Below are 24,679 nucleotides of genomic sequence, written 5' to 3' on the forward strand. Positions count from 1 at the left end.
TGCATATTCTCTCCTAATTACTCAACATTATCTGGAGACAAGAATGAAATACTTCATGTGTTAAAACATCTGATAAACTTTATTATATACATGTCTACAAGGTAAGTTGTTTCTTCCAAACAGCAATATCTTCTGTTGGTTGCTCGCTTCACTGCGAGTTTCTGCTGCTATTCCGATAGCAAATATCATTCTTGTGTCTTGCTCTGTCAACTGAGACCTTTGTCCCACCTTGCCAACACCTGACGGACTGTATCAAGCAACTCTCTTGTAATTAAATCTTTTTCTTCTTCCTTCTTCTTAGAGAGAGAGAGAGAGAGAGAAGAGAGAGAGAAGAGAGAGAGGAGAGAAAGAAAAAGGGTGAGGAGAAGGAGAAAGGAAAGGAGAGAGAGAAATAGAAAGAGAGAAAGGGCAAGAGAGAAAAAGAAAGGGTGAGAGAGAAAGAGATGGAGAGAGAGGAGAAAGGAAAGAGAAATAATAGTTTATATAATATTCTGCTTGTTCCTGTTTTAGTTAGTCTGTATGTTATGCTTTGGAAAAGGCCAAATGCAATATTTGAAGGCTAAGCTGCTTCAAAAAAAAGAAAGCCAAATTTGCCACATTCGGCTTAAAAAAAAAAAAAAAGGCAATCTGATAACCCTGGACAAGAATATGAGAGTGAAATCCTTTTGATGCAGCTTCGTTTTCAAATATCATAATAGTAATATATGATCATTATAATAATAGCCTGAGAAAGAAACTCTTAGTAATTCTGACATGCAGCAGTTCTTCATTGAACAAAGAAAATATCAACTTTATCAAAACATATTTGTTAATTGAATATATTTCTCATCTTGCTGAATTTCTGTGGGTTCTGCTAGTAAATAAAGAGTAAACGAGAGAAAGAGAAATAAAGATGAAGATTATATATATATATATATATATATATATATATATATATATATATATAAAGATAGATAGAGAGAAAAAGTTAAGATAGAGAGAGAGAGAGATAGAGCAATAAAGATGGAGAGAAAGAGAAATAATAATAAATAAATAAATAAAGAGTAAAGGAGAGAAAAAAGAGACAGAAAAGAAAGAGGGATGGAGAGAGAGAGAGAGAGAGAGAGATGACATGTTTCGCTTTCTCTTCCGTTGAGTGTCTCGAAGAACACACAGATGAAAGTCAAATACACAAGACATGATAAAACAGCACGGATTTGTCAATATTTCAAAATATAAAAGACACTTGAGAAGGCAAAGCTGAAACGAATGTATCCATTCAATGTACACATTTAAAAGAGAAACTACTTTTTCATGCTTAAGCATGACAGGATAACAAATAACCAAAACCTTTTAAAGAAATGCATAGAAATACCATTTTCTCATGTGTTTTCGATTAAGCTTAATAATTTGGTGAAAATACTATTTCTAAATTGTTTGTGAAAGATTGATCAACCAAGAGACAGAGTCTCATATAGAGAGTCATTCATTCAATTTGCTAATATAACCATTAAAAAAAACTATTTCAAACTTAAGCATAATAGATCAACAAAAATACTATTTCAAACTTCAGCATGACAGACCTAGAACAATATTTCAAACTGAAAAATGAAAAACCAAGAACAATATTATGTCAAACTTAAGAATGAAAAAATAACAATATCATTTCAAACTTAAGCATGACAAATACAGCACAATATCATGTCAAACTTAAGCATGACAAACCAAGAACAATATTATGTCAAACTTAAGCATGACAAAGAAACCATGATATTATGTCAAACTTAAGCTTGACAAACCAAGCACAATATTATGTCAAACTTAAGCATGACAAAGAAACCATGATATTATGTCAAACTTTAGCTTGACAAACCAAGAACAATATTATGTCAAACTTAAGCATGACAAAGAAACCATGATATTATGTCAAACTTAAGCATAACAAACCAAGCACAATATTATGTCAAACTTAAGCTTGACAAACCAAGCACAATATTATTTCAAACTTAAGCATGACAAACCAATGACAATATTATGTCAAACTTCCACATGAAAGACTGACAAAAATATTATTTCAAACTTAATTATGGCAAACCAAAAAGAATACTATTTCAAACTTAAACTTGACAGACTGACAAAAATACTGTCAGCCATGACTGGGTAGAAATCTTAAGTAATCCACAATTGTATTTTGAATGTTTTAAACCTTCAACTTCAAGAAAAGTGTAACCCACAACAGAATTTTTTTACAAAATACTTGCTTTACTCTTGCAACGTTGAGTTCTTACACAAATTTGAACAATCCAAATAAATATATATAAATTTAATCTTTAACATATTTACACCAGTCCAATGCATGGTAAGTCTGCTAGTATTTAATATACACACACTTGGCAGTAAATGAGTTAAAAATGGCCAATTTTTTCCTATGTTTCTTTTTGAATGATTGCCAAGATTTACGATAAATTGATGACAACCCTGATGAAACATTCTCTTATCTGCAATCTCTTATCGCAAGAATTTCTCATCCACTATGTTGTATCATCATATTGTTTCGCTTATCATATTTTTCTTTTTTTTATTCACAGATTTTAATCAACTGTCACAATATTTTTCAACATCAGAAAGCAGTCCCTCTCCCCATCTTCCGACAGTTACTTGTTCAACATTTTCTTATCGCAAATACTTCTTCGAATGCTTGTTGTTTGTATGGTTGATTTTGGATTTATTTCAACCAGCAGAAGTATTGGTTTATGTTGAATTTCTCCAAATTTACTCTTCTGCACATTAACCAAAAAATATGTATTACTAGAAGGCTGCTCGGTGTTGCCTGGTTGTAAAATATGCATAAATATTATATTTTAATTAATGCATAATTCTTAGTTATTAAAAACAGAAATAGCATAAATATTAAACGTAATGTTAAATTCCTTTAAAAAAAAAATGAAGTAAAAAAAAAAAATAGTAAGAAACTGAGATGTGCATGCAAGTATCAAGTTTTTTCTAAATTCACTTCTTGTAAGTAAAAAAAAAAAAATATTCGAGCTGAGATCAAAATGAAAATCTACAGTGAGTCAAGTATGATAATTTTTAGGCCAGCTTGACACAATCTTTAAAGAGTGTTTTCAAACCTACTTATTCTTAACATAAGTAATCTGTCATATGAATGATTCACACATGCGCATTTGTGAAATAGTTGATAAATAGAAAAAATCCGATGGCCCCGACGTACCAATTTTTCAATTTTGGCCTCTTGCAGGGGCCTGACAATATTTTTCGGACACTTTGAAAAAAGTACTTCAAGGTGGTTACTACTGCCAAAAACTTTTAAGATTGTAGTATGTAGTTGAGGAGTGAAAATCCACTACTAGTGTAATCATTTTTCAGTTTAGCTTCGATAATTTTATTTTTTTGTGAAAACTTGTTCGACACTATTTTTTGGACATGACAAAAAATCCTATTTTATTAAGAGCTATGTTCATGTATATGCTGCTGTATGCAAATTTTCTGTTTGTACTCTTAGCTGTCATCATTAGAATCAATTATCTGTTCTATTCTATTGGCAAAACAGTCAAGTTTAATGAGGTAAAATGCATTCAAAAGAAGTTGTTTGTTTGGCACGGAAGAAGCGGGAAGATGGCCTCAGCATCAGAAGGATCGCCATGGATTTGAACCTATCGAAATCAATGGTCAAATACATGCTGAAGACAAACTCCGAATGGAAAAAAAAGAGAGGACGGAAAAGATCAATTGGCAAGAGGACTGAAAGGAGAATGAAGAGGACTGTGACACGACTTTTGACATCTGGAGAAAAAGTTACAGCAAGAAAAGTGAAGGAGAAATAGGAATTGGATGTAAATGTCCGAAAGAACGCTGCATAAGATTGGTTTGAAGTATGCAAAAGCAAAGAAAAAATTACACTTACAAAGAAACACCAAGGAGCAAGACTGGAGAGTGCTAAAAGGTGGTTAACAAAGCATGTTGACTTTAAGAAGGTTATATTTACTGATGAGAAGCGTTTCAAGTTTGATGGGCTCGATGAATGGTATACTTGGTTGAGAAGGGGTGAGTCTGTTGTACTGAACAAACGACAGATGGGAGGAGGAGTTATGGTTTGGGGTATGATCTTTGCCTATGGAAATATATGGTTGGAGTGGCTGAAAGGACAACAGAACAGCAAAAGCTACAAACAGTTACTGGACGAGAAAGCCTTACTAAGGATAAGAAGAGAGGTGGGGAATGATTTCGTTCTTCAGCAAGGCAATTGCAGCATCCATGTGCCAAAACTCATGAAAGAATGGATGGCTAAAGTGAATATGATTACTTTGGAACGGCCTGCAAAAAGCCCAGATCTAAATTTAATGGAAAAATGTTTGGGAAATGCTTGCGCAACTTGTCTATGATGGACCTGAAATAAGAAAAGAGGCTCAACTATGGGAATGAATACTAGATGCCAAAAAACAATTAATAGAAACGCGTAGAGATGTTATTGTGCAAATGTTTGATGATTATGAAGAGAAATTGATGAAAGTTATTAAGAAAAGTGATATTACAGACTATTAACAGTTTTTCAACGATGTCCGAAAAATAATGTCACGTGTGTTTTGTATAAAATGATGAAAATTAAATATTTTTCCTTACCTAATCGATTTTCTTCCATTTTTATTACAGGTATTGTCTTTATATGTTTATGTTATTCTATTGAAGGAATTTCACCACTCTATGGTACTCGGAAAGTCGAATACTAAAGTGTCCGAAAAATATTGTCAGGCCCCTGTAGCAGCCCCTTTTTTTTTTGAAAACTGATTAAAACGTTTTCCACATGTCTGAATACCCCATACACCAAATTTCAAGTCTGTAAATCAAACATTTGTTCAGTATATAGGTTGAGAAGTGTCCTAACACACACATTCTCACTTTTATAGATTTGGCTTAAAGAAAGCCAGCATCTACTTTTCACCCATTCTCATGGGTCAAATTATTTTATGATAGTCAATAGCTTACAAAGGCATTTTGGAAATTATTTTTTCTTACAATTGAAAATAAAAACATTTCTTTTTTCCCAATGTTTGAGATTAGGGACTTTGCTCTATCGTTATTATCATTGCAGATGCTTGACTGAGCTCCAATCTTTGGTTCCCACATGTAAAGCATTCACAACAAAAACTCATCTACCTACAACCACTGTCAATAATTTCTCTTTCTCCCTCTGTGTACCTAAAACTAAATGAAATTTCCATGAGCAAAGTTTCATTCCAAGCACAGAACATCTATAGAACACAATACCATGGAGTGGGGTTTTCCAGCTAACTAAAACAGTCGTTTTCAAGTCTAATATAAACAAATTCTGCCTAGTTTTAACTATCATACTAATAATCAAGTTTCATCATCAACCTGATAAACTCTTTAATCTTTATCCCTGAGTGGCTTTTAGGCCTTGATAAGTGGTGAATCATTAGTTAAAAAAAAAAGGCTTACCTCACTGAACTTGTTGGTGTGTAAATCTCCAAGCATGAGAGTATCAGATGAATTTGCAACTAAATAACGGTCGCCTCCCATAATACGTACTTCATCAATCTCATAGCCATATTGGGATTTGAGAACAATCTTGGCCCCGTTTGCTAAATTCTTCACAATCACCTGTCAGGAAAACAAAAAATTAAAAATCACAACAAAGTAGCATAATATTTTTAAATTTAAAAGAAGGTAAAGCGCGAATCCAAAAAACAGCTTCTACACTCTTATCGGAATGGTATTCTGAGTTTTCTGTTTTCATATTTATTAAGTCACTAGCAGGAAAACCTGACGTTGCTCAGGATTGAATTAGGATCACTACTATGCACTTTCCCACTATAATTACGACTATATTGCTTTGTAATCTAAATAAAAATTGACAGAACTCCTTTTCACTGACACCATAATACACACCAACTTTTAATTTTGATGTGTTCTACCAGCTGCCAAACACTTGCATCATTGTCCTCCATAATTTGTCCTTAACGCAGACATTTCTTTCATATGCAGATTAATGCCTTCACACTTTTAAACCATACATCCCTCCCCCCTCACCATGATCTTTAATAGTAAGGACTAGTTATGTTTGGTCATGTAGCGAGAGCTAGTTATGTTTAGTTGTGTAGTGAAGGCTAGTCGTGTCTGATCATGTAGTCAGGGCTAGTTGCCTTCCTCCGACAATTTTATACATGATTCAAATTTCCTAAAAATAGGATATATTTGAAGTTTTGAAGGAGGTTCAGCTCCCATAGCTCACTTAGGTTAGAACTGCACGCCTGTGGAACTCTGTTCCGTCTGCCTGCTTCCCTCCGGACTACAACTTGGATGTCTTTTTTTTTTTTTTTTTTTTTATTACATTTTCACCCCAAACAAGGCACATTGCCATTTTGGTGTAGGGGGCTACTATCAGGGGAAACATCTACTGGGGTACTATGTAGGGATTAGGGCAGCGAGATGTTGGTTCACGTTGCACTTGAACTTATGCATGTCAGTACAGTTGGGGAAGCAGTGACCTGGAATGGAATTCCAAAGTCTAGCAGTTCTGGGGAAGAAACTACTGGAGTAGAAAGATCTTTTACATCTAGGGATCTCTACAGTGTGGGGGTGGGACTTTGCAGCTTGTCGGGTTTGTCGAGAGTGTTCACATCGTGGGGGCACAAGTGCTTGCAGTTCTTCAGAGTCCAATGTTAACAAATTCCTAATGAACCGCCCCCTTAATTAAACACTTCATCAAATCTCCACACTAACGTAATGTACTTGCAATAACCCTTATCCTTGAGTTGCTTCCGGGCCTTGATAAGTGGTGATCACTGTGTAAAAAAAAAAAAAAAAAAAAAAAAAAAAAGGTCACTTAGAAATTTGTAAACATTTCCATTGCCTTCCACAGAAAATTTTACATACACTTTCAGATTTTATGGAAATTTTCAAACATTCTTTTTTGTAGGGAACACAAAAAGATCACACAAATACATTCACAAGTATAGAGTTATATATATATATATATATATATATATATATATATATATATTTATATATATATTACACTAGCCTGGGTGCCTGACATTAACCAGATGTTTGGAGGTGTGTGTTGAGCAAGAAAAAAAAAAAAAAAAGTGGTAATAGGTAGGCAGGCAGGTTTGAACCTGTACCGCGAAGGAGGAAAAGAAGGTGAAACAAAAATGTGACGTGTTTGCTATTGCGCCCATCGCCAAACCGGAAGTGACGAAGGTTTAAATTAAGGCTAGTCAATTAAAAAGACTTAAATGACTTTCAGAAATATCGGCGAAAAAAGCAACCCCTCCCTGTAGAAAAGTTCTCAGTTGAGGGTGAAGGAATTAATGTTTTTACCCAATTTTTTTATATTTGTCGTCCAAACGGTTGAGCTTCAAAACAATACTGATCTCATGAAAATCCGTCACCTCTGTCAAAAGTTTTAGGCAGACATACAAACATACATACATGTAAACATACAGGTGAGATTTATATAATAGATGAAAGATTATTTTGACTCTGCAAACTATCCTCTGATGATTAGGGTTAGGGTTATCAGGAATAAGTTGGTGTATTAAATAATCAATTCCATGATAGTTTATATCAGCAAAACGGGTAGGGGTAATCAGAGAAGGTAAACCAGACCTTTTATTTTTAAGTGAAACTGGCATTGGACAGGCTATTTCCCTAGATGAGTTTGCAATTACAGGATACTCTAACTTAACTTCTAAATCTGACCCCCAAGATCGCCATGGGCATGGAATATGTGCCTATATTAAAGATAGCTTTCCATGTGGGAGGGACATCTCCAGGGAAGATCCTAACTTACCCTATATGTGCTTCCGGGTTGCTTTAGCTCACACTACTGCATTTATATTTACTCTCTATCGCCCCCACAACAGCGGAGTTACTATCTTTCAAAGCATATCTGAGAAAATTGACCAAGTCCTTTCTACTTATCCTTCAGCTAACATTCACGTATGTGGAGACTTCAATGTTCACAATGTCGAATGGTTGACCCACTCAAACAAGACCGATGATGAGGGGAGGTTCTGTCATGATTTCTCCATTGCCTATGACCTCACTCAGATTGTTCAGGAACCTACCCGTGTGCCCGATAATGACGGCCAGTATGCGAGCCTACTAGACCTATTTCTCACAACTTGCCCTGAACTATGTTCAGTTTCTGTTCTGTCGCCTCTTGGATCTTCCGACCACTCTGTTGTATCAATTAAGATAAAAATGAAATGTAATAAGTCCCCAGACGTACCACTTCATTGTACAGTATATCGATACACTAAGGCTGACTGGGATAGCTTCCGTACATTTATATCTGATCTACCTCTGCATTCCATGTTTAAAAAGGATGTGTCCTCTATAGTATTAGACCTAACTGAATGGTTAATTGTAGGTATTGACCATTTCATACCCTCTAAAAAGTTTTAGCAAAAACCTAACAGCCAGCCATGGTTCTCTCCAGAATGTGCTGCTGCCATTGCGCACAGAAATCACTTTTTCCACTGCTTCAAACGTAATAGATGTATGGAAACTAAAGCCGTTTTCAGGACTGCCAGCAACCATTGTAAGAAAGTAATAAGGAACGCAAGAGAGTTGTATGCTCAATCTGTTAAGTCCAAAGTAGCTGAGCAGCGGCTTGGTTCCCACCAGTTTTGGCAAATAGCAAACAGAATCCTGAACAGAAGCGTGTGCTCCATCCCAACTATTATCAATGGACCTGAGGTAATCTCGTCAGCATCAGACAAAGCCAAACTCTTTGTCAAGAACTTTGCAGCTAATTCTACCCTTTGCGACCAAGACCGCCAACCCCCAATATTTCCTCCTGTATCAGAAAACACGCTATGTGATATACGTATATCTGTACGTGATGTTGCCAAGCTAATCAAAAACCTTGATTCGAGTAAAGCAACTGGCCCTGATGGTATTCCAATTATAGTACTCAAAAAACTTCAACCTGAACTAGCGCCCATACTTACAAAACTGTTTAAACGTTGTCTTAAGGAGAATAGTTTCCCATCTCCCTGGAAAATCTCATCAGTATGCCCTGTATTTAAGAATTCAGGTGATCGCTCATCCCCCTCTCAGTACAGGCCAATAAGTCTCCTGTGCGTCATGAGTAAGTTGCTAGAATCTGTGTTAAATACAGAAGTAATCAAACATCTCAACAAAAATAACCTTCTTAGTGACACTCAATATGGTTTCCGTTCTGCTAGATCTACAGCAGATGTCCTTACAGTTATATCGCATAGGATTAGCAAATCTCTCGACGGTGGCAATCTTTCTAGGGCAATTGCTCTTGACATATCTAAAGCCTTTGATAGGGTATGGCATAAAGGTTTACTTCATAAGATCGCTAGCTATGGTATAGCTGGAAAAGTCTTCTCAATTATTAAATCATTTCTTTCTGATAGGTTCATAAGAGTAGTAGTTGAGGGGCAAAAATCAGAAGCTCACAGTATTAATGCCGGTGTCCCTCAGGGATCCATCCTGGGCCCAACTCTTTTCCTGATCTACATTAATGATCTTCCAAATCATATCCTTACATCATTTGTAGACATTTATGCTGACGACACTACCATTTATGGTACCACATCTAAGACAGTAAACGAGCAAGTACTCTCCAATTCTCTCTCCTCTGATCTTGAGCATGTAGTACAATGGGGAAAGGAGTGGCTGGTTACTTTTAATGCATCTAAAACCAAGCTTCTCTCTTTACATCATCAACATTTTAATCCACATTTGTCATCAATTGAAATGAATGGCTCTCGTCTTCAGGAGGCCTCAAGTTTTGACAAGCTTCTGGGCTTGACCATTACTCCTGATCTTAAATGGAACACGTATATCAAATCTGTTGCCATTGCCGCTGGAAAAATGGTGGGATCTTTCTATCGATCCAGTAGATATCTCACTGCTGATGCTATTCTCTATCTATATAAGAGCCAGGTACGTCCAAGGATGGAATACTGTTGCCACATCTGGGCAGGAGCTGCTAGAAAGGACTTGTCCTGCCTTGATAGAGTTCAAAATAGACTTCGTAGCCTCGTAGGAGATGTCCTTTTCTCCTCCTTACAACCTCTATCTCACAGAAGAGATGTTACGAGTTTGTCTCTGATGTATCGTTATTTTCATGGAAAGTGTTCAACTGAGCTTCAATCTATGGTCCCCCCTCGCCAAACTTTCACAAGAAACACTCGTCTAGCTGTAAACACTATCAATAATTTCCCCCACTCTTTATCTGTGCCTAAACCTAAACATAGATTCCATGAACAAAGCTTCTTTCTTAGAACTGCACGCCTGTGGAATTGTCTTCCGTTTTCCTGCTTTCCGGCTGACTACAATATGGTTGTGTTCAAGTCTAAGGTAAATAAGTTCTTGATGAGCCGTTCCATATAAGTTATTAAATTTACCAAATTTTCATTACTAATGATTACTATATTGACCAACTTCTACTGTACACTCTTTAACCCTTATCCTTGAGTGGCCTCTGGGCCTTGATAATGTGGTGATGCCTTTGTAAAAAAAAAAAAAAAAAAAAAGTTCTGGGGTGTATTGTCAGAGAATTGTTAAGGATATAGGATTGGATTAAGTGTGGAAAAATGATTTTGAAATTCATGTGCATCTTGTATAAACCACAAGGTGTTATTGTAGAGGTAAGGATTGCAATTGGGTGAAGCGATTGGAGAGAGGCCAATTAATTAGAGGCTGATAAACATGTGGGAAACTGAGGGCCATTTACAGTAATATACTATTGGAGAAGATGGTGACAGTGGTCAAGTAGTTAATGGCACAGACTGACAACCTGAATGTTCCAAGTTCGAATTCAGTTCATTCCATAAAAATTAATTTCACTTGACAACGTTCTTGTGGTTCTTCCTGTAAATACCTGATATCTTTTTAGAAAGAAATCTGACTAGAAAAATATCAGAGGAACCAATGCCAGCAATAGAATTTAGGAATTCATATGATATGATGATGATGATGAGTATTGGAGAATATGAAGTTTCACTCGAGGTTGATGTAGTAAGTTTCACAAGGTATGTATTAGACTTTAATTGAGCCCTCTGTCAGGTCAATTGGTTAGCAAATACATTCTACTGTGGAGACAAATTTTGATTATTTATGATTTTACATTGAGGCAGTTCATTAAAAAGTCAGCGATTGATCATAAATCCTCAACTTTTTGGCATTACAAAGTCTGCACTAATAGAATTTATGCTGTAAGACATCTAATGTTTAAGAATTTTCCATTGCACAGTGGTATACGTGGTATTCATGTTTTTCATGTCCAGATGCAACATATTTACAGAAACTTGATTTCTAGAAATTTCCAGTGCCATACTTGGATTCCTTTCACAAAAGTACACTTATATAGCAAATTTCATTGCTTAATGTTGTGTTTTAACACAGATCTAACATTTTTACTGAAAAAGGTAAAAAAGTTGACAAAACATATGAATTTAAAGAGGGAAAAATATTTAACTATGCAAGGTATAAAAATGGTAATAACTTCCTTATTTTTAGTCAGGTTTAAAAAAATTAAATAATATTCTTTCTTAGATCATCAAGCTATTTCTATGTATGCTATTATTGGATATATTTTAATCCGTTTAAATTTTTTTCATGTGTATTACTACTTTCAACCTAACAAAAGTCAGGCAAACGGAAACAAATTGCTACTTACAGCTATATACATGCAGTAAGAAGAACAAGGTAAACGAACACACATACACAATACCACGCTGCCAAATACTCACATACGTACTTATACATGCATATCCACACTATGAACAAATTGACTACTAACCCAAGTTTCTATACTGAACACGTGTTTGCACTATGAACATTCCCATGATTGAAAATAGCTTTTATATTCTTATCTCTTGTATAAAAATATTTTGTTATACACCTTCAGTTTTCTCCATTTTTCATTTACAAAACTCTGTTTATGTTTTAGATAACACTTGCTACCCGGTGACCCTTTTATTCTCTTAATGTTTAATTTATTTTCATTTTCATATGAATATGTGTTCCATTATTTTCTTCCTTTGCTAAAGCAAAACTATCTTTAAAAACTGATTTTCACTGGCCTTTTGTCTAAGATCAAAGCGCAGTACCTGTTATGATCCTACATTTATATAGGTTATCCTAAAGATGAAAAAAACTGTGCTCGGAGAGCTTGAACTGCAGGAAGGTTGGTCAGCCAATTCATATTAAATGTTGGTGTGGTTCTTGGCACTACCCAAAGACACTATCATCATTCAAAATGGCCTCTGCCACAGTCATGCCATATATCAAAACAAATCACCAGACGATTTCTGAACTGAAGACCATCGTCACAACCAAAATAAAATGTCCTTGTAATACAGGGTGCACATTTGGAGCATACCATTGAACGGCTATAAAACAAGAACTGTTGGACATTCATAATTGAAACTTGGTAGACAAGTCAGACAAATTAAAATTTATTTGTACTAGACATTGGTTGCATAAATTGTAATTTAATTTCTTTACTATCTGCTTATTTAAATTGTTTCTGATGTCCACTCCTAACTGGGGTGTTGAAGGGCATCATCAGTGATATTTTTTATCCTGAGTCATCAGGGAGTTTGGGGTTTTTCAATATCATACACCTGTGTCCTTAATTAGGTTGCCAAAGAGCATTATCAGGGATATATTTTGTTTGAAGCATCTGAGAGTTTTGGATTTTTCAACAAGATACACCCTTGCCTAGCCAACTCTTTCAGAGATGATTGGTTTCTGTTACACACTCTATTTTTTAAATGGTATAAGACATTGGCTTTTATTTATTATACACCATGCCACTTTGCACCTTACTGAAAGTTGTCTACATTAACTTTTAAAATATTGTTATCTTATTTTGTACATTTTTTTATGTTCCTATTTGCCTCCTCACTAGAGCAGAGTTGGATAAAAGGTCGGTTTTTAATGTGGGAAAAAATACAGCTCCCCATAAAGGCTCACTCTGGATTGGGACAAAAATTAAAATGATCTCAGTCTAGAAAAAAAAATCCCATTTCATTATCCGAAGACAGAAAAGGTGAAATGTAGTATCAAAACAAATACTACATTTTGCTCCTAGTCAAAAGACTTCATTAGCTAACCAGTCTTCCTGTAATTCAAGATCTCCATGCATCTACAACAGTGTATGCCGCAAATCGATCACTGCACATAAATACATCAGCATTCATCTTTAGGATAACATCTATGCAAATGTAGGATCACAACAGGTACTGCACTTTGATATTAGACAAAAAGCCAGTGGAAATCAGTTTTTAAAGATTTCAGGTTTGATTCAGACTTGAAAACTCTGTGCCTTCATTTTTTGTCTTTAAACAGGAGATGCATTGATTCATGTACGAGATATATCGGTAAACTTTATCGGATTGAATAAGAAACATCCGAATAAAGCAGACAAGCTGCCAGAAACAGCAAAGAAGATTGCGTGCAAGTTGTAATGACAAACTATGAATGGACTTAGACTTACATCGACAGACAAGCGAGAGGCAGACAATTGTATGGAGACTGATGATTTGTGAGTCATAGATATTTGCATAATTGATTTATCTCCATCATAACAATGCAGTCATTAAATCATTTGTCATGACAAGACTACATGTCTCTTAGACAGACCATAAAAAAAACAATGGTCAGGCAATAAAATCAATCTCTATATGAATTTAGGTATGTGCGTATGTTTATGAATTTTTTGAGATGAGGATTGCTTATTCGTATTATTTAGATTTCTTCGGGCTACTGTTCTCATCTTGAGTGTTGTTTGCACAACATTTAAGTTGATGTAACCTCCACCCTTCTTCATGTATATATATATATATTATTATATGGATGCTGGGAGTTGAAGTTTAGATACTGTCCAGTGAAAGTTGGTTTTCAATGTGCAGATAATGTAAATCCTTGACCAGGTTATATTATAGGTTAATAAGAGGGTGGACTAAATCAATTCGCTATTTTGACACCCCATTGTAATACAGAATCCTATTCCAGTAGCTTTATTCCAAAAATTGCAAGCTTGTGGAACTCTCTTCCTGCTGACTGTTTTCCTCCTACCCATAGCCTTAACCTTTTTAAAGACTAAGATCAGTAGGCATCTCTTGTCTTTGCTATATATCATCTTTCATTCTCAGTAGCCCAGTAGATCACGTGGCTTCACACCTTGCTGAGTTGGTCGTAGCTAAATATGTATTTGTTGTGAATGCTTTGCAGGAGTGGAGAGACCTTAGACTGAAGCTCAGTCGAGCACTTGCCATGAAAATAATGATAGAGCAGAGACTTCTTTCATGCCTGTGTATAATATGGAACATATTTAGAAGTTTAGTTTTAATAAATTATCTGTTAAAACATAGTTTGTATTCAGTCTAACAAATCTCTGAATAAATTGAAAGGATATAATTCTTGAAGATTATAGTTATAATAACCCTAACTTACACAGCTAGGAGAAGTACTTCAGCAAATATATTCTTTTCATCTTCTTTTTCTTGTTTTAGTTTCTTGAATATTTGTTGAAATCAATTTAACTTATGTTTATTTTTAATTTGTTCATTAATTCTTTTGTGTGAATATTCAAAAATGATAAGCGGAAGTTGAGAAGTCAGATTAAAGAAGAGGTCAAAGGTCATTTAAGTTGTGTACTAATTACCATATCAAAGAACAGAGAGAAAAATAGGGAAAAAGATAAAGAGAAAAGGGGAAGACAGAGGAGGAGGAGAAGAAGGCGGTAGAGGACAGGGATAAAAGAGGAGATAAAGGAAAGGGAGAAATGAAAAGATAGAGAAGGAATGAGGAGATAAAAGAGGTTAAGAAAAAGGTAAAAGTGTGAAGAATAGAGGAAATAGAAGGAGATAAAAAGAGGATATAGAAAGGAGAGAGAAAAGTTGAGGTAGAGGAGGGAAGTAGACATAGAGAAGGGAGTGAAAACAGGAGGTGGTGGGGGAAGGAAAACTGAAATGGAAAGGAAAGAAAATTGAGGAGATAGAAAGGGAAATAGAAAGGGGATAGAAAAAGAGGTTATAGAAAGGGACAGGAGATAGAGGATGGGGGGGGGGAAATAAGTAGAGAAGGGAGAATAGAGAAGATAGAAAAGAGAGAGAAAAAGCGAAAGAATAGAGGGGAAAATACAGGATATAGAAGGGAGAGAGCAAGAAAAGGAGATGAAGCGAAAAAGGGAGGATAGAGAAGTGAAGAAATAGAGGAAAAAGTGGAAGAAAGAAGGGATAGAGAGAGGAGTCGCAGGAGAGAGAAAGAAGGAAGGATACAAAGAAAGAGAAAGAGAAAAAAAGAAAGAGAAATGCAGCCTTTGACACACTGTTTCTTTTCTCACAACACAAATCCCAATCTATTATTTCAGTTATTGGAATTCGTGGTGGTAGTGGTGGTGGTAGAGCCGCTTTACTATCATTAAAAGATAAATCAATATCTCAAATTTTCACCACTCTCTTCTCACTGATATGCAAAAAACAATACGAAAAACACACACACATACAGAAAGAAACACACATACACAAAATCGAATATATATGCAAACACATGCATCCATACAACAAAACATATAGAAGGAAACAAATACACACACGCAAACACAACACACACAATAATCCTGGTTAATTTGCAAACAATACTTCTCAATGAAGTGACAATGATCAATTTGCGAAACAAATTTTCTTTACCCTTGAAAGAGGTTTAATAAAATAAGTATAATTACATAGCTTTTACTCATCAATATATATATATATATATATATATATATATATATATATATATAAAGTCGCCCATAATTTGTTTGTACATATGTTTCGAGTTAATTCTCATCAGCGTAGCTCGACGGTTTCTAGGGATCGAACTTCAGACCATGTTTATGACAGTCAGGCGCCTTAACCGTTAGGCCACAAACCCTAGATGACTTTTACTCTTTATTTTTATCGCTTATAAATTTAGATTTGTTGTTGTTGTTTTTCAAACGATGAATACGGTTAATATTGGCTTCGTATTTATTTAGAAAGTCGCCCATGATTTGTTTGGACGTATATATAACATTTTTATTTATTATTTTTAAAACAGTAATCTACGTACATGCGTGTTTCGAGTTAACTAACTCTAATCAGCGTAGTTCGACTGTTTCTAGGGATTGAAATTCAGACCATGTTTACCACAGTCCGGCGCCTTAACCGTTAGGCCACGAACCCTAGATGATATATATATATTATATATATATATAAAATGGTTGTATAGTTTCCTAGATCTAAGTACACGGAAACTCTTGTGTTTATTAAAAAGTGCTCGATGAATGAACAGAACATGTTTATAATGTGTTTATTTGCATAAACATTATTAGCAACATATGTGCATACATTTTTCTGTGGTGATCTCTTATTGGAGATCCCGCATCTTTAGAATAAGAGAGAAAATATCATGAATGATAATTTCTCTGTTAGCTCAAAGATGTAGAATCTCCAATAAGAGATTGTTGTATAAATAAACATATATACTAGCAGAAGTACCCTGGGTAAAAAAAAAGCCTTTAAAAAAATGGACTCTGATTTGTATAGCAATATAAATAACTTTTTGGAACTTGGAGGGGGGGGGTCACCACTTATCAAGGCCCGAAGGCCACTCGAGGATAAGAGTTAATGAATGTAAGGTGGTGGTGAAGTAATCATTAATAGTGTAAATTGGGTAGAATTTGATTATTCATGAGGACGACTTAGCAGGAACTTGTTTACATTAGATTTGAAGGCTATCATGTTGTATTTAGCCAGGAAGCATGTCAGCAGAACAGTGTTCCAAAGGTGGGCAGTTCTGGGAAAGAAGCTTTGTTCATGGAATCTGCGTTTACATTTAGGCACAGATATAGAGTGGGGAAAATTATATATAGTGGTTTTAGCTAGTCGAGTGTTTTTTTTATGAGTTTGGCAAAGTGGGGAACATAGATTGGAATTCAGATGAGCACTTACCATGAAAATAGTGATAGAGCAGATGTCTCTTCTGTAGGAAAAAAGTTGCAGGGAAGAAAAAAGGGCATCACCTACCAGATTTTGAAGCTGGTTTTGAACTCTATCAAGGCAGGATTGGATATGCTGAGTATCTCTTGCCCAGATGCGGCAACAGTAGTCCATCATAGAGTGCACCTGGCTATTATACAGATAGTGGATCACATCAGCAGTGAGATATTTACTGGAGCGGTAGAGTGATGCAACCATATTTTCAGCGATCTTGGCACAGATTTGATATATGTGTTCCATTTCAGATCAGGAGTGAAGGTCAGTCCCAGAAGCTTGTCAAGACATGTTGCTTCCCTAAGACTAGAACCATTCATTTCAATTGGTGCGTAGTGGAGATCAGAGTGATTATAATGAAAGGAGATAAGCTTGGTTTTTGATACATTAAAATTAACCAACCACCTTTTTCTCCATTACACGATGTTCTCAAGATCAAAAAAGAGAAAATCAGAAAAATCTTTGTCATTGCTGTCCTTCAAAGTGTCGCCATAGATTGTTGTGTCGTCTGCATAAATATCTATGAATGACCTAAGAATGAGATTTGGGAGATCATTGATGAAGATCAGGAACAGGGTTGGACCCACGGTGGAACTGTGAGCATTAATACACTGAGTTTCTGATTTCTGCCCATCAAACAGTACTCTTATAAGCCTATCAGAGAGAAAGGATTTTATAACAGAGGACATTCCCAGCTATTCTATAGCTGGCAACCGTGTGAAGAAGACCTTTATGCCACACTATGAAAAGCCTTTGATATGTCAAGAGCTATTGCTCTAGAGACAAAACCTCCGTCAAGCAATTCACTAATCCTGTGTGATATAACAGTTAGTACATCAGCTGTAGATCTTGCAGAACGGAAACCAAACTGCAGGTCACTGAGCAAGTTATTTTTGCCAAGGTGGTTAACCACTTCTCTTGGTTATCAGTTTCCAGCAACTTACTCATGACGCACAGGAAACTGATTCGTCTGTACTGAAAGGGAGATGATTGATCACCAGAATTTTTAAATAGAGGGCAGACTGATGAAGTTTTCCAAGGTGTTGGGAAACATTTCTCTTTAAGGCAACATTTAAACAACTTTGTAAGTATGGGAACTAGTTCCGGTTGAAGCTTTTTGAGTACTATGACTGGAATGCCGTCAGAGCTAGTTGCTTTACTAGAATCAAGGTTTCTGATAAGCTTGGCAACATCATGTTCAGAAATTTGTATGTTGCTTAGTGTGTTTTCAGTCACAGGAGGGAATATGAGGGGGGGGGTCGGCGACCCTGATCGCAAAGGGTAGATTTACTGCAAAGTTCTTAGCAAAGAGTTTTGCTTTGTCAGCATCTGACAAGATTACCTCAAGTCCATTGATAATGGTAGAGATAGAGGACACACTTCTGTTCAGGACCCTGTTTGTTATTTGCCAAGACTGGAAGCTAAGCCACTGCTCCACTACTTTAAATTAACGTACTGAGCATTTGAATCTCTTGCATTTTTTATTACTCTTTTACAATGATTGCTGGCAGTCCTAAAGCTAGCTTCAGTTTCACAACATCTATTATGCTGGAAGCAATGAAAATAGTGATTTCTGTGTGTAATAATGGCAGCACATTCTGGAGTGAACAACAGCTGGCTGTTGGGCTTTTGCTGGAATTTTTGGAAGGTATGAAGCAGTCTATACCCACAGTTAACCATTCAGTCAGGTCTGATACTATAGAGGACACATTCTTTTTGAACATGGAGTGCAGAGGTATATCTGATATGAATGTTTGAAAGTCATCCCAGTCAGCCATAGAGTATCGATACTCAGGAGAAGAACATCAGAGGACTTATTACGCTTTGTTTTTATCTTAACTGAGATAACTGAGTGTTCGGAAAATTCTAATGCAGACATGAATGTTAGCTGAGGGATTGGTAAACAGAATATGGTCAATTTTTTCTGAGATACTTTCAATGATAGTAACTCCGCTGTTATGGGGTTGATAGAGAACAAATATGAATGCTGTGCTACTCTGATGCACATGTAGGGCCAATTAGGATCTTCTCTGGAGATGTCCCTACCACATGAAAAGCCATCTCTAATGTAGGCACATGTTCCATGCCCAGGACGATTTTGGGAGTCAGATTGTGATGTCAGATTTGAATATCCAGTAACCGTGAACTCATCTAGAGAAATGGTCGATTCAATACCAGTTTTGCACAGGAACAATAAGCCTGGTTAGTCTCCTGTAATTGGATTTTTTAAAACTGATACTTATTTTCTACATACTTTTCGTACCTTAAATTTCTTTTCACCTTACAGGTAGAAAGACACACAGACGTTGAGCTTTATTACATCATCCTATAGATGTACAGACAACCAGACACAGCATTGCTCAGATCATCTTTGGGGAGGGGACAATTGCTCACACGAATATGAGGGGACAGTAGTGGGAATCTTTATTGATATAAATGGATGAACATTAATTAGGGTTCTGCATTATAAGTGACCCCCATGGGTCCCCCACCTCCGTTGGTGGGTTATCATGGCAAGTTTGGTAGTTCTACGCCAAATGGTGTAAGCATGCATAGGTTCCCAGTTATAAGTGACACCACTGGGAACTCCGCCCCTATTGGTGAGGGTGAGAAGTGTATCCCATCAAAACTTTCCCCACCCCATGGTGGGTTATCCTGCCATATTTGGTAACTCTACGAGTGTACATTAAATAGTGTGAGTGTGCACAGGATTTCCAGTTATAAGTGACCCCCCCCCCCTCTGGGGCCCCCTACCCTATTGGTGGGAGTAAGCAGGGTAACATATCAAAATTTCTCCTTCCTTATGGTGGGTTATCCTGCCAAATTTGGTAGCTCTATGTGAAATGGTGTGAGTGTGCATAAGCTTCACCCTCAGAAGCGACTACACCCCAGAGCCCCACTCTATCATACCCATTTCAAATTGTTGATACCTCTTCTATCATTGTATGTGGTCAGTTTAGTATAATAATAAACCATATAGGAGCCTATTTGTGTACAGACAGACACACAGATGTTGAGCTTTATTATATAAATATACACTAGCAGGTCTCGTTAACAGAAGATGAGCACATGTCAGGGCAAGTTGTAAGAAACAGGTCAAGGAGACTTGCGTATTGTCTATCGGAGTTGGGCATACGAGTGAGTTCGTGAACAATTTGCATTAGGTCATAGGCAATCAAGATTAAATGTGATGTTTTAATTTATTTATTCACAAAACCTTAATTAAAGTTGTGTAAATAATATAACTCATTTCACAAATAAATAATATAACTCATTTTTTTTTATTATTGTTTTTACCTTTTTCAAATTGTGTGATACCATCTCTGCACAACATCCATTTATTAAAAGTTTTGTAAATAGATATAAATATTGGTCATGAATAAATAATATAACTCGAGTTTATAATTATTATTTTCACAAAAATTTGCTTGAAAATTAAAATGTTTTGTAAATATATAAGCACACTCGTGTCAGGAAAATCTGCACAAAAATTTTTAAGTTTTGCAGATATATAAACACACTCTACATAAAAATCAAACTTGGTTGCAAATAAACAATATAATTTGTTTTATTTAAAAAATCACTCCAAACTTTAATTAAAGTTGTGTGTGTGTATATATATATATATATATATATATATATATATATATATATATATATATATAAAACACACTCTTGTTAGCAGAGGCAATGTGAGTGCGATGGTCAAGGTAAACCAGTGTCCTTTTTTTTTGTTTTTTCACATTGAAATTGGTTGTTCAGTTTTATAGATATTATAATCTAATATTACACCAATTAAATAATACCAACTTTGTGGGTGTTTGTTGTGTATTTTTCAAGTATTAGCTGGACATACAAACAGACACTTGTCCTTTATATAATACTTTTATTTTTATATCCATATTCTTGTGTTTATATGCCTTATTTATCTGGCAAACATAGTACTGGTAACCCCGTGGTCTTATCTAAGCATTTTATGGCAACTGGTATTACCAGTTTATCAAAAGTACCTGTTTTCTATTAGGTGATGCAACTTTTTTCTTTTGTAAAATGCATTGAATTAATAGCTTAGATTATATTTACTGAAATGAAATTAATATTATATTTAATGAAATGAAATTAACAATGATAATAATAATAATATTAATCCAAACACACATGTGTTTGGATTAATATTATTATTATTATCATTAATTTCATTTCATTTTTCTTATGTGTTTTTATCCTAAAATAAAGTTTATTCTGTGTATACAGTTGTTTGCTATTTCACCTTTAAAATTTAATAGGTTCTTTAGGTCTTTAAAGTTCAGAATTTCAAATTGTTCATTCAGACATAATTTTGTTATCCTAAAGTTTATTCTGTGTATACAGTTGTTTGCTATTTCACTTCTACAGTTTAATATGCATATGATTTCTCCTCCTCCTTTTTCTCCCTATTTCCCCTCATAAAAAAAACTGTAAAAGTTTGAAAAATGAACTCTGTACATTTGCATTTAAAATCAATTCAGACTAGTCGTCTAATGAGGCTAAATTTCAAAAAAAGAACAAAAAAAATTACAGCTGAAAAGTGTATGCACATATGTAGTCAATATTATTTGTATAAATAAAAAAAATTCATGCAATATATGTGCGTGTGTGTGTGTGATGTTCTTTCTTCTTCAGAAAAACTAATACATTTTTAGTAAAAGCTTTAGTTGTTTTATAATATTTTGCACATTGCTATTCCATGTCTCTCCAATGGCTTCCCACCAAAACTGGTCAGCGTTCAAAAAGAAAGAAAAACTTGTCTATGAAGTATTAAGATCTGCCAACTGATCAAACCAAAACATCTGCCACTCAAAACCACAATATTGTTGTTGCTTTTGCCTGCGAGTATTGGAGCATTTTGTCTGGAAATAACCACTTGCATTATACTGTCATCACAGAACTTATCTCAGCCACAAAATATTTTTATAGCTGTTTAATACCTTTAATCAATATGCTTAAAAAGACATTCAATGTTCCATAACCACACATTCTTTTTTCTTATATTCAATATCTATGCTAAAAGTGAACATCGTTTTGATTTAATAGGAATGAAACAAGACATGGGTAGTTTGAAGAGGGGTTAGGGTTAGGGTTATTTACAATTTTGCATGATGCATCCAAACATGCTTACGATTGGCTGGTGATAAAACAAGGACTGTGGAACATTCATGACTTAAACTTTGTGAAAGGGTGAAGCATAAGCAGAAATTCTCAAAGAGTGTAGAAAGTAGACCTTGAGTTTTTGGCAGCCTCTAAATTCTTACTTCTCTTATTTTGTCCTTTAGTTTTTGCATTCCATGAACGATGTTTCTGAAAAAGGGGGAAGAATTGCTGCTATGCAAGTTGGAATCTATCCATCTAACACTTATCATTGGCATTTTTGACCTTGAAGTAGTATTTTTTAAGCTTCTTATATTAAGTGGCTTCATATCCTGTTTGGAGCGATTTCTATTAAAAAAGAACAAATTGATCAACAATTCAACTAAATTACAAATGAACTTTTGCTTTTGTTTATAATCTGAAACCAATGAGAAAACGTAATTTTAATTTTTTTTTTTTGAATGAAAAAAATAAAGGACGCATTTTTTGTGAGGGGGGGGGAAGTATTTTTTTCATCTTGAAATAAAAAGTCAGGAAAAAGAAATAATTACTTACCCTAACTGCAAATGGTAAGCCCCTTCCATCTAAAAAAAATTTCTTACCAAACTATTAAAGTCTAAGTGACACTCCTGAAATAGCTTCCTTAATCCCAATACTAACCTAAGTTTGAGTTGCAGCCCTCTTCACTAAAAACACTTACTCAAACCCTAAATTTGAGTGGCAAGCGCTCTCATTCACCAAAAACCTTGTAAAACCACACATAATTGTCTAAAAGAGTAGAAACCTTAGATTTTATATGGTTAACTGCCCTAAAAAACAAAAAGGGCCTACTAATCATTTTATGTTGAATTCATATGCAAAATTAATCCCTTATGCTACATTCTAAAATAATTGTGTTTTTTTTTTTATCAAGTCTTTCAGTGTGTTCACAAATAATCAGCTAAAAAATGTAGAATCTAATTTAGGGGAGATATTAAGTGGCTTCATGCTTTGTCAGGAGCAACTTTCATAAAACTGATTCAAACAAATTATTGCTTGATTTACCTGACTGAGACCAACGTGGGTAATTTCAAATTTGTTCTTGTAGTTAATCTTTTTGAGGCTGCAGGTGAAGATCTCCACACCACCACAAAGGGTACCCTAAAAATAAAAAAGCAAACAAACCTTAAAATACATACCTTTATTTTCAGCTTCCATTTCTTCATTATTCATTGTATAAGGAGAAAAATATATCCCAAAACAAAATACTGGTGCCATATCTGGAGGGTATCATATCTGGAAGAGTGGCACTCAGAGCATCCTTTCCTGCTTTGCCTCAGTACAAAACCGACTTTGAAACCTAGTGAGGACATCCTCATTTCTTACCTATAGCTCAAAACTCCAATCTATTGCTTTGACCTATAAAACATTTTCAATAATTACTCATCTAGCTACAACCACTGCAAATAATTTTCCTTTCTTTCTCTGTGTACCTAAAACTAAATGGAACTTCCATGAGCAGAGTTTCTTTCCAAAAACTATTCAGCTGTGGAACACAATACCATAGGGTTCCTTCCCAGCTGACTATAGCATTGTCACTTTAAAGTCTAATATAAAACAAATTCTTGTTGAGTCGTTCTCTTACACAATCTAATTTCTTGTATGTACAACATTAGACGTTATCTGCAGCTGATAGTATGGCTTACTGGCTTATAATTATTACTACCATTGAAAATGAAAACAGTGATTTTGTCCCAATAAACCAAAATAAGGTGATTTATTCCCAGAATTTGAGTATATAAAAAATATTGGTGCTTGTCTACATTTGGGCCTATAAAAAAATTTTTTTTTCAAGAAAAATCTTTATGATGTATATACCTGTCACCACACGAAGAGGTCATATTCCAAAAATCACGTAAATCAATCAAGTAGTTTTTTTTATTTAAGAAAATCAAACCATAACGCCCCCGAAATGTAAACACAGAATTTTTATTTGGGGGGGGGGTGTCAACGTGTGGGTGCTCATTTTATGTTAAATTGTGTTCATAAATGTTATTTTCGTTTTCAGCACCACTGAAAATATGTAAAGGTGGTAATTTCAAAAGATTTTTCGAGGGCGGAAAAAAATTTTTTTTTTTTTTTTCAAAGTCGATTTATCTGCCTGTGTTGATCCTACATTCCGGATCATTTATAATTAAGATGACACGCTAATCCTTCAATAAAATGTGTCATAAAATTTGATTTTCTTAAACAAAAAACCCCTACTTAATCGATTTACATGACTTTTGTAATATAACATCTTCGTGTGGTAACAGGTACATACATCATATAGATTTTTAAAGATTTTTCTTGAAAAAAATTTTTTTATAGGTAAACAAGCACCAAAATTTTTTTTGTCAGTAAGACCAATAGATTCCATTTCAAATGCAGATAACAGATGCAGTTAATTTCATACAATCCCCAGGTTGGTGTCAAAAGAGTCAATAAATTCACCTACTTAGGCAAGAAATGTAATTCCAGTAGGCAAACTAACACAACTACAA

At 35.0% G+C, this 24,679-nt stretch overlaps 1 protein-coding gene across 1 annotated transcript in view; it reads right to left on the reverse strand.

The window, feature by feature from the left end:
• Positions 1–24,679, reverse strand: part of LOC145261148 (intraflagellar transport protein 172 homolog) — a 265,859-nt gene that overhangs the window by 191,055 nt on the left and 50,125 nt on the right. The window contains exons 9-10 of the mRNA XM_080119448.1: positions 23,202–23,297; positions 5,458–5,619 (exon numbers count right to left, since the gene is read on the reverse strand). Of these exons, the coding sequence (XP_079975574.1) occupies positions 5,458–5,619; positions 23,202–23,297 (258 nt within the window). The remainder of the gene's footprint in view (positions 1–5,457; positions 5,620–23,201; positions 23,298–24,679) is intronic.

The sequence above is a fragment of the Euprymna scolopes genome, chromosome 37 (genome assembly GCF_053919585.1).
Source record: "Euprymna scolopes isolate OS-2025 chromosome 37, ASM5391958v1, whole genome shotgun sequence".
Lineage (NCBI taxonomy): Eukaryota > Metazoa > Mollusca > Cephalopoda > Sepiida > Sepiolidae > Euprymna > Euprymna scolopes.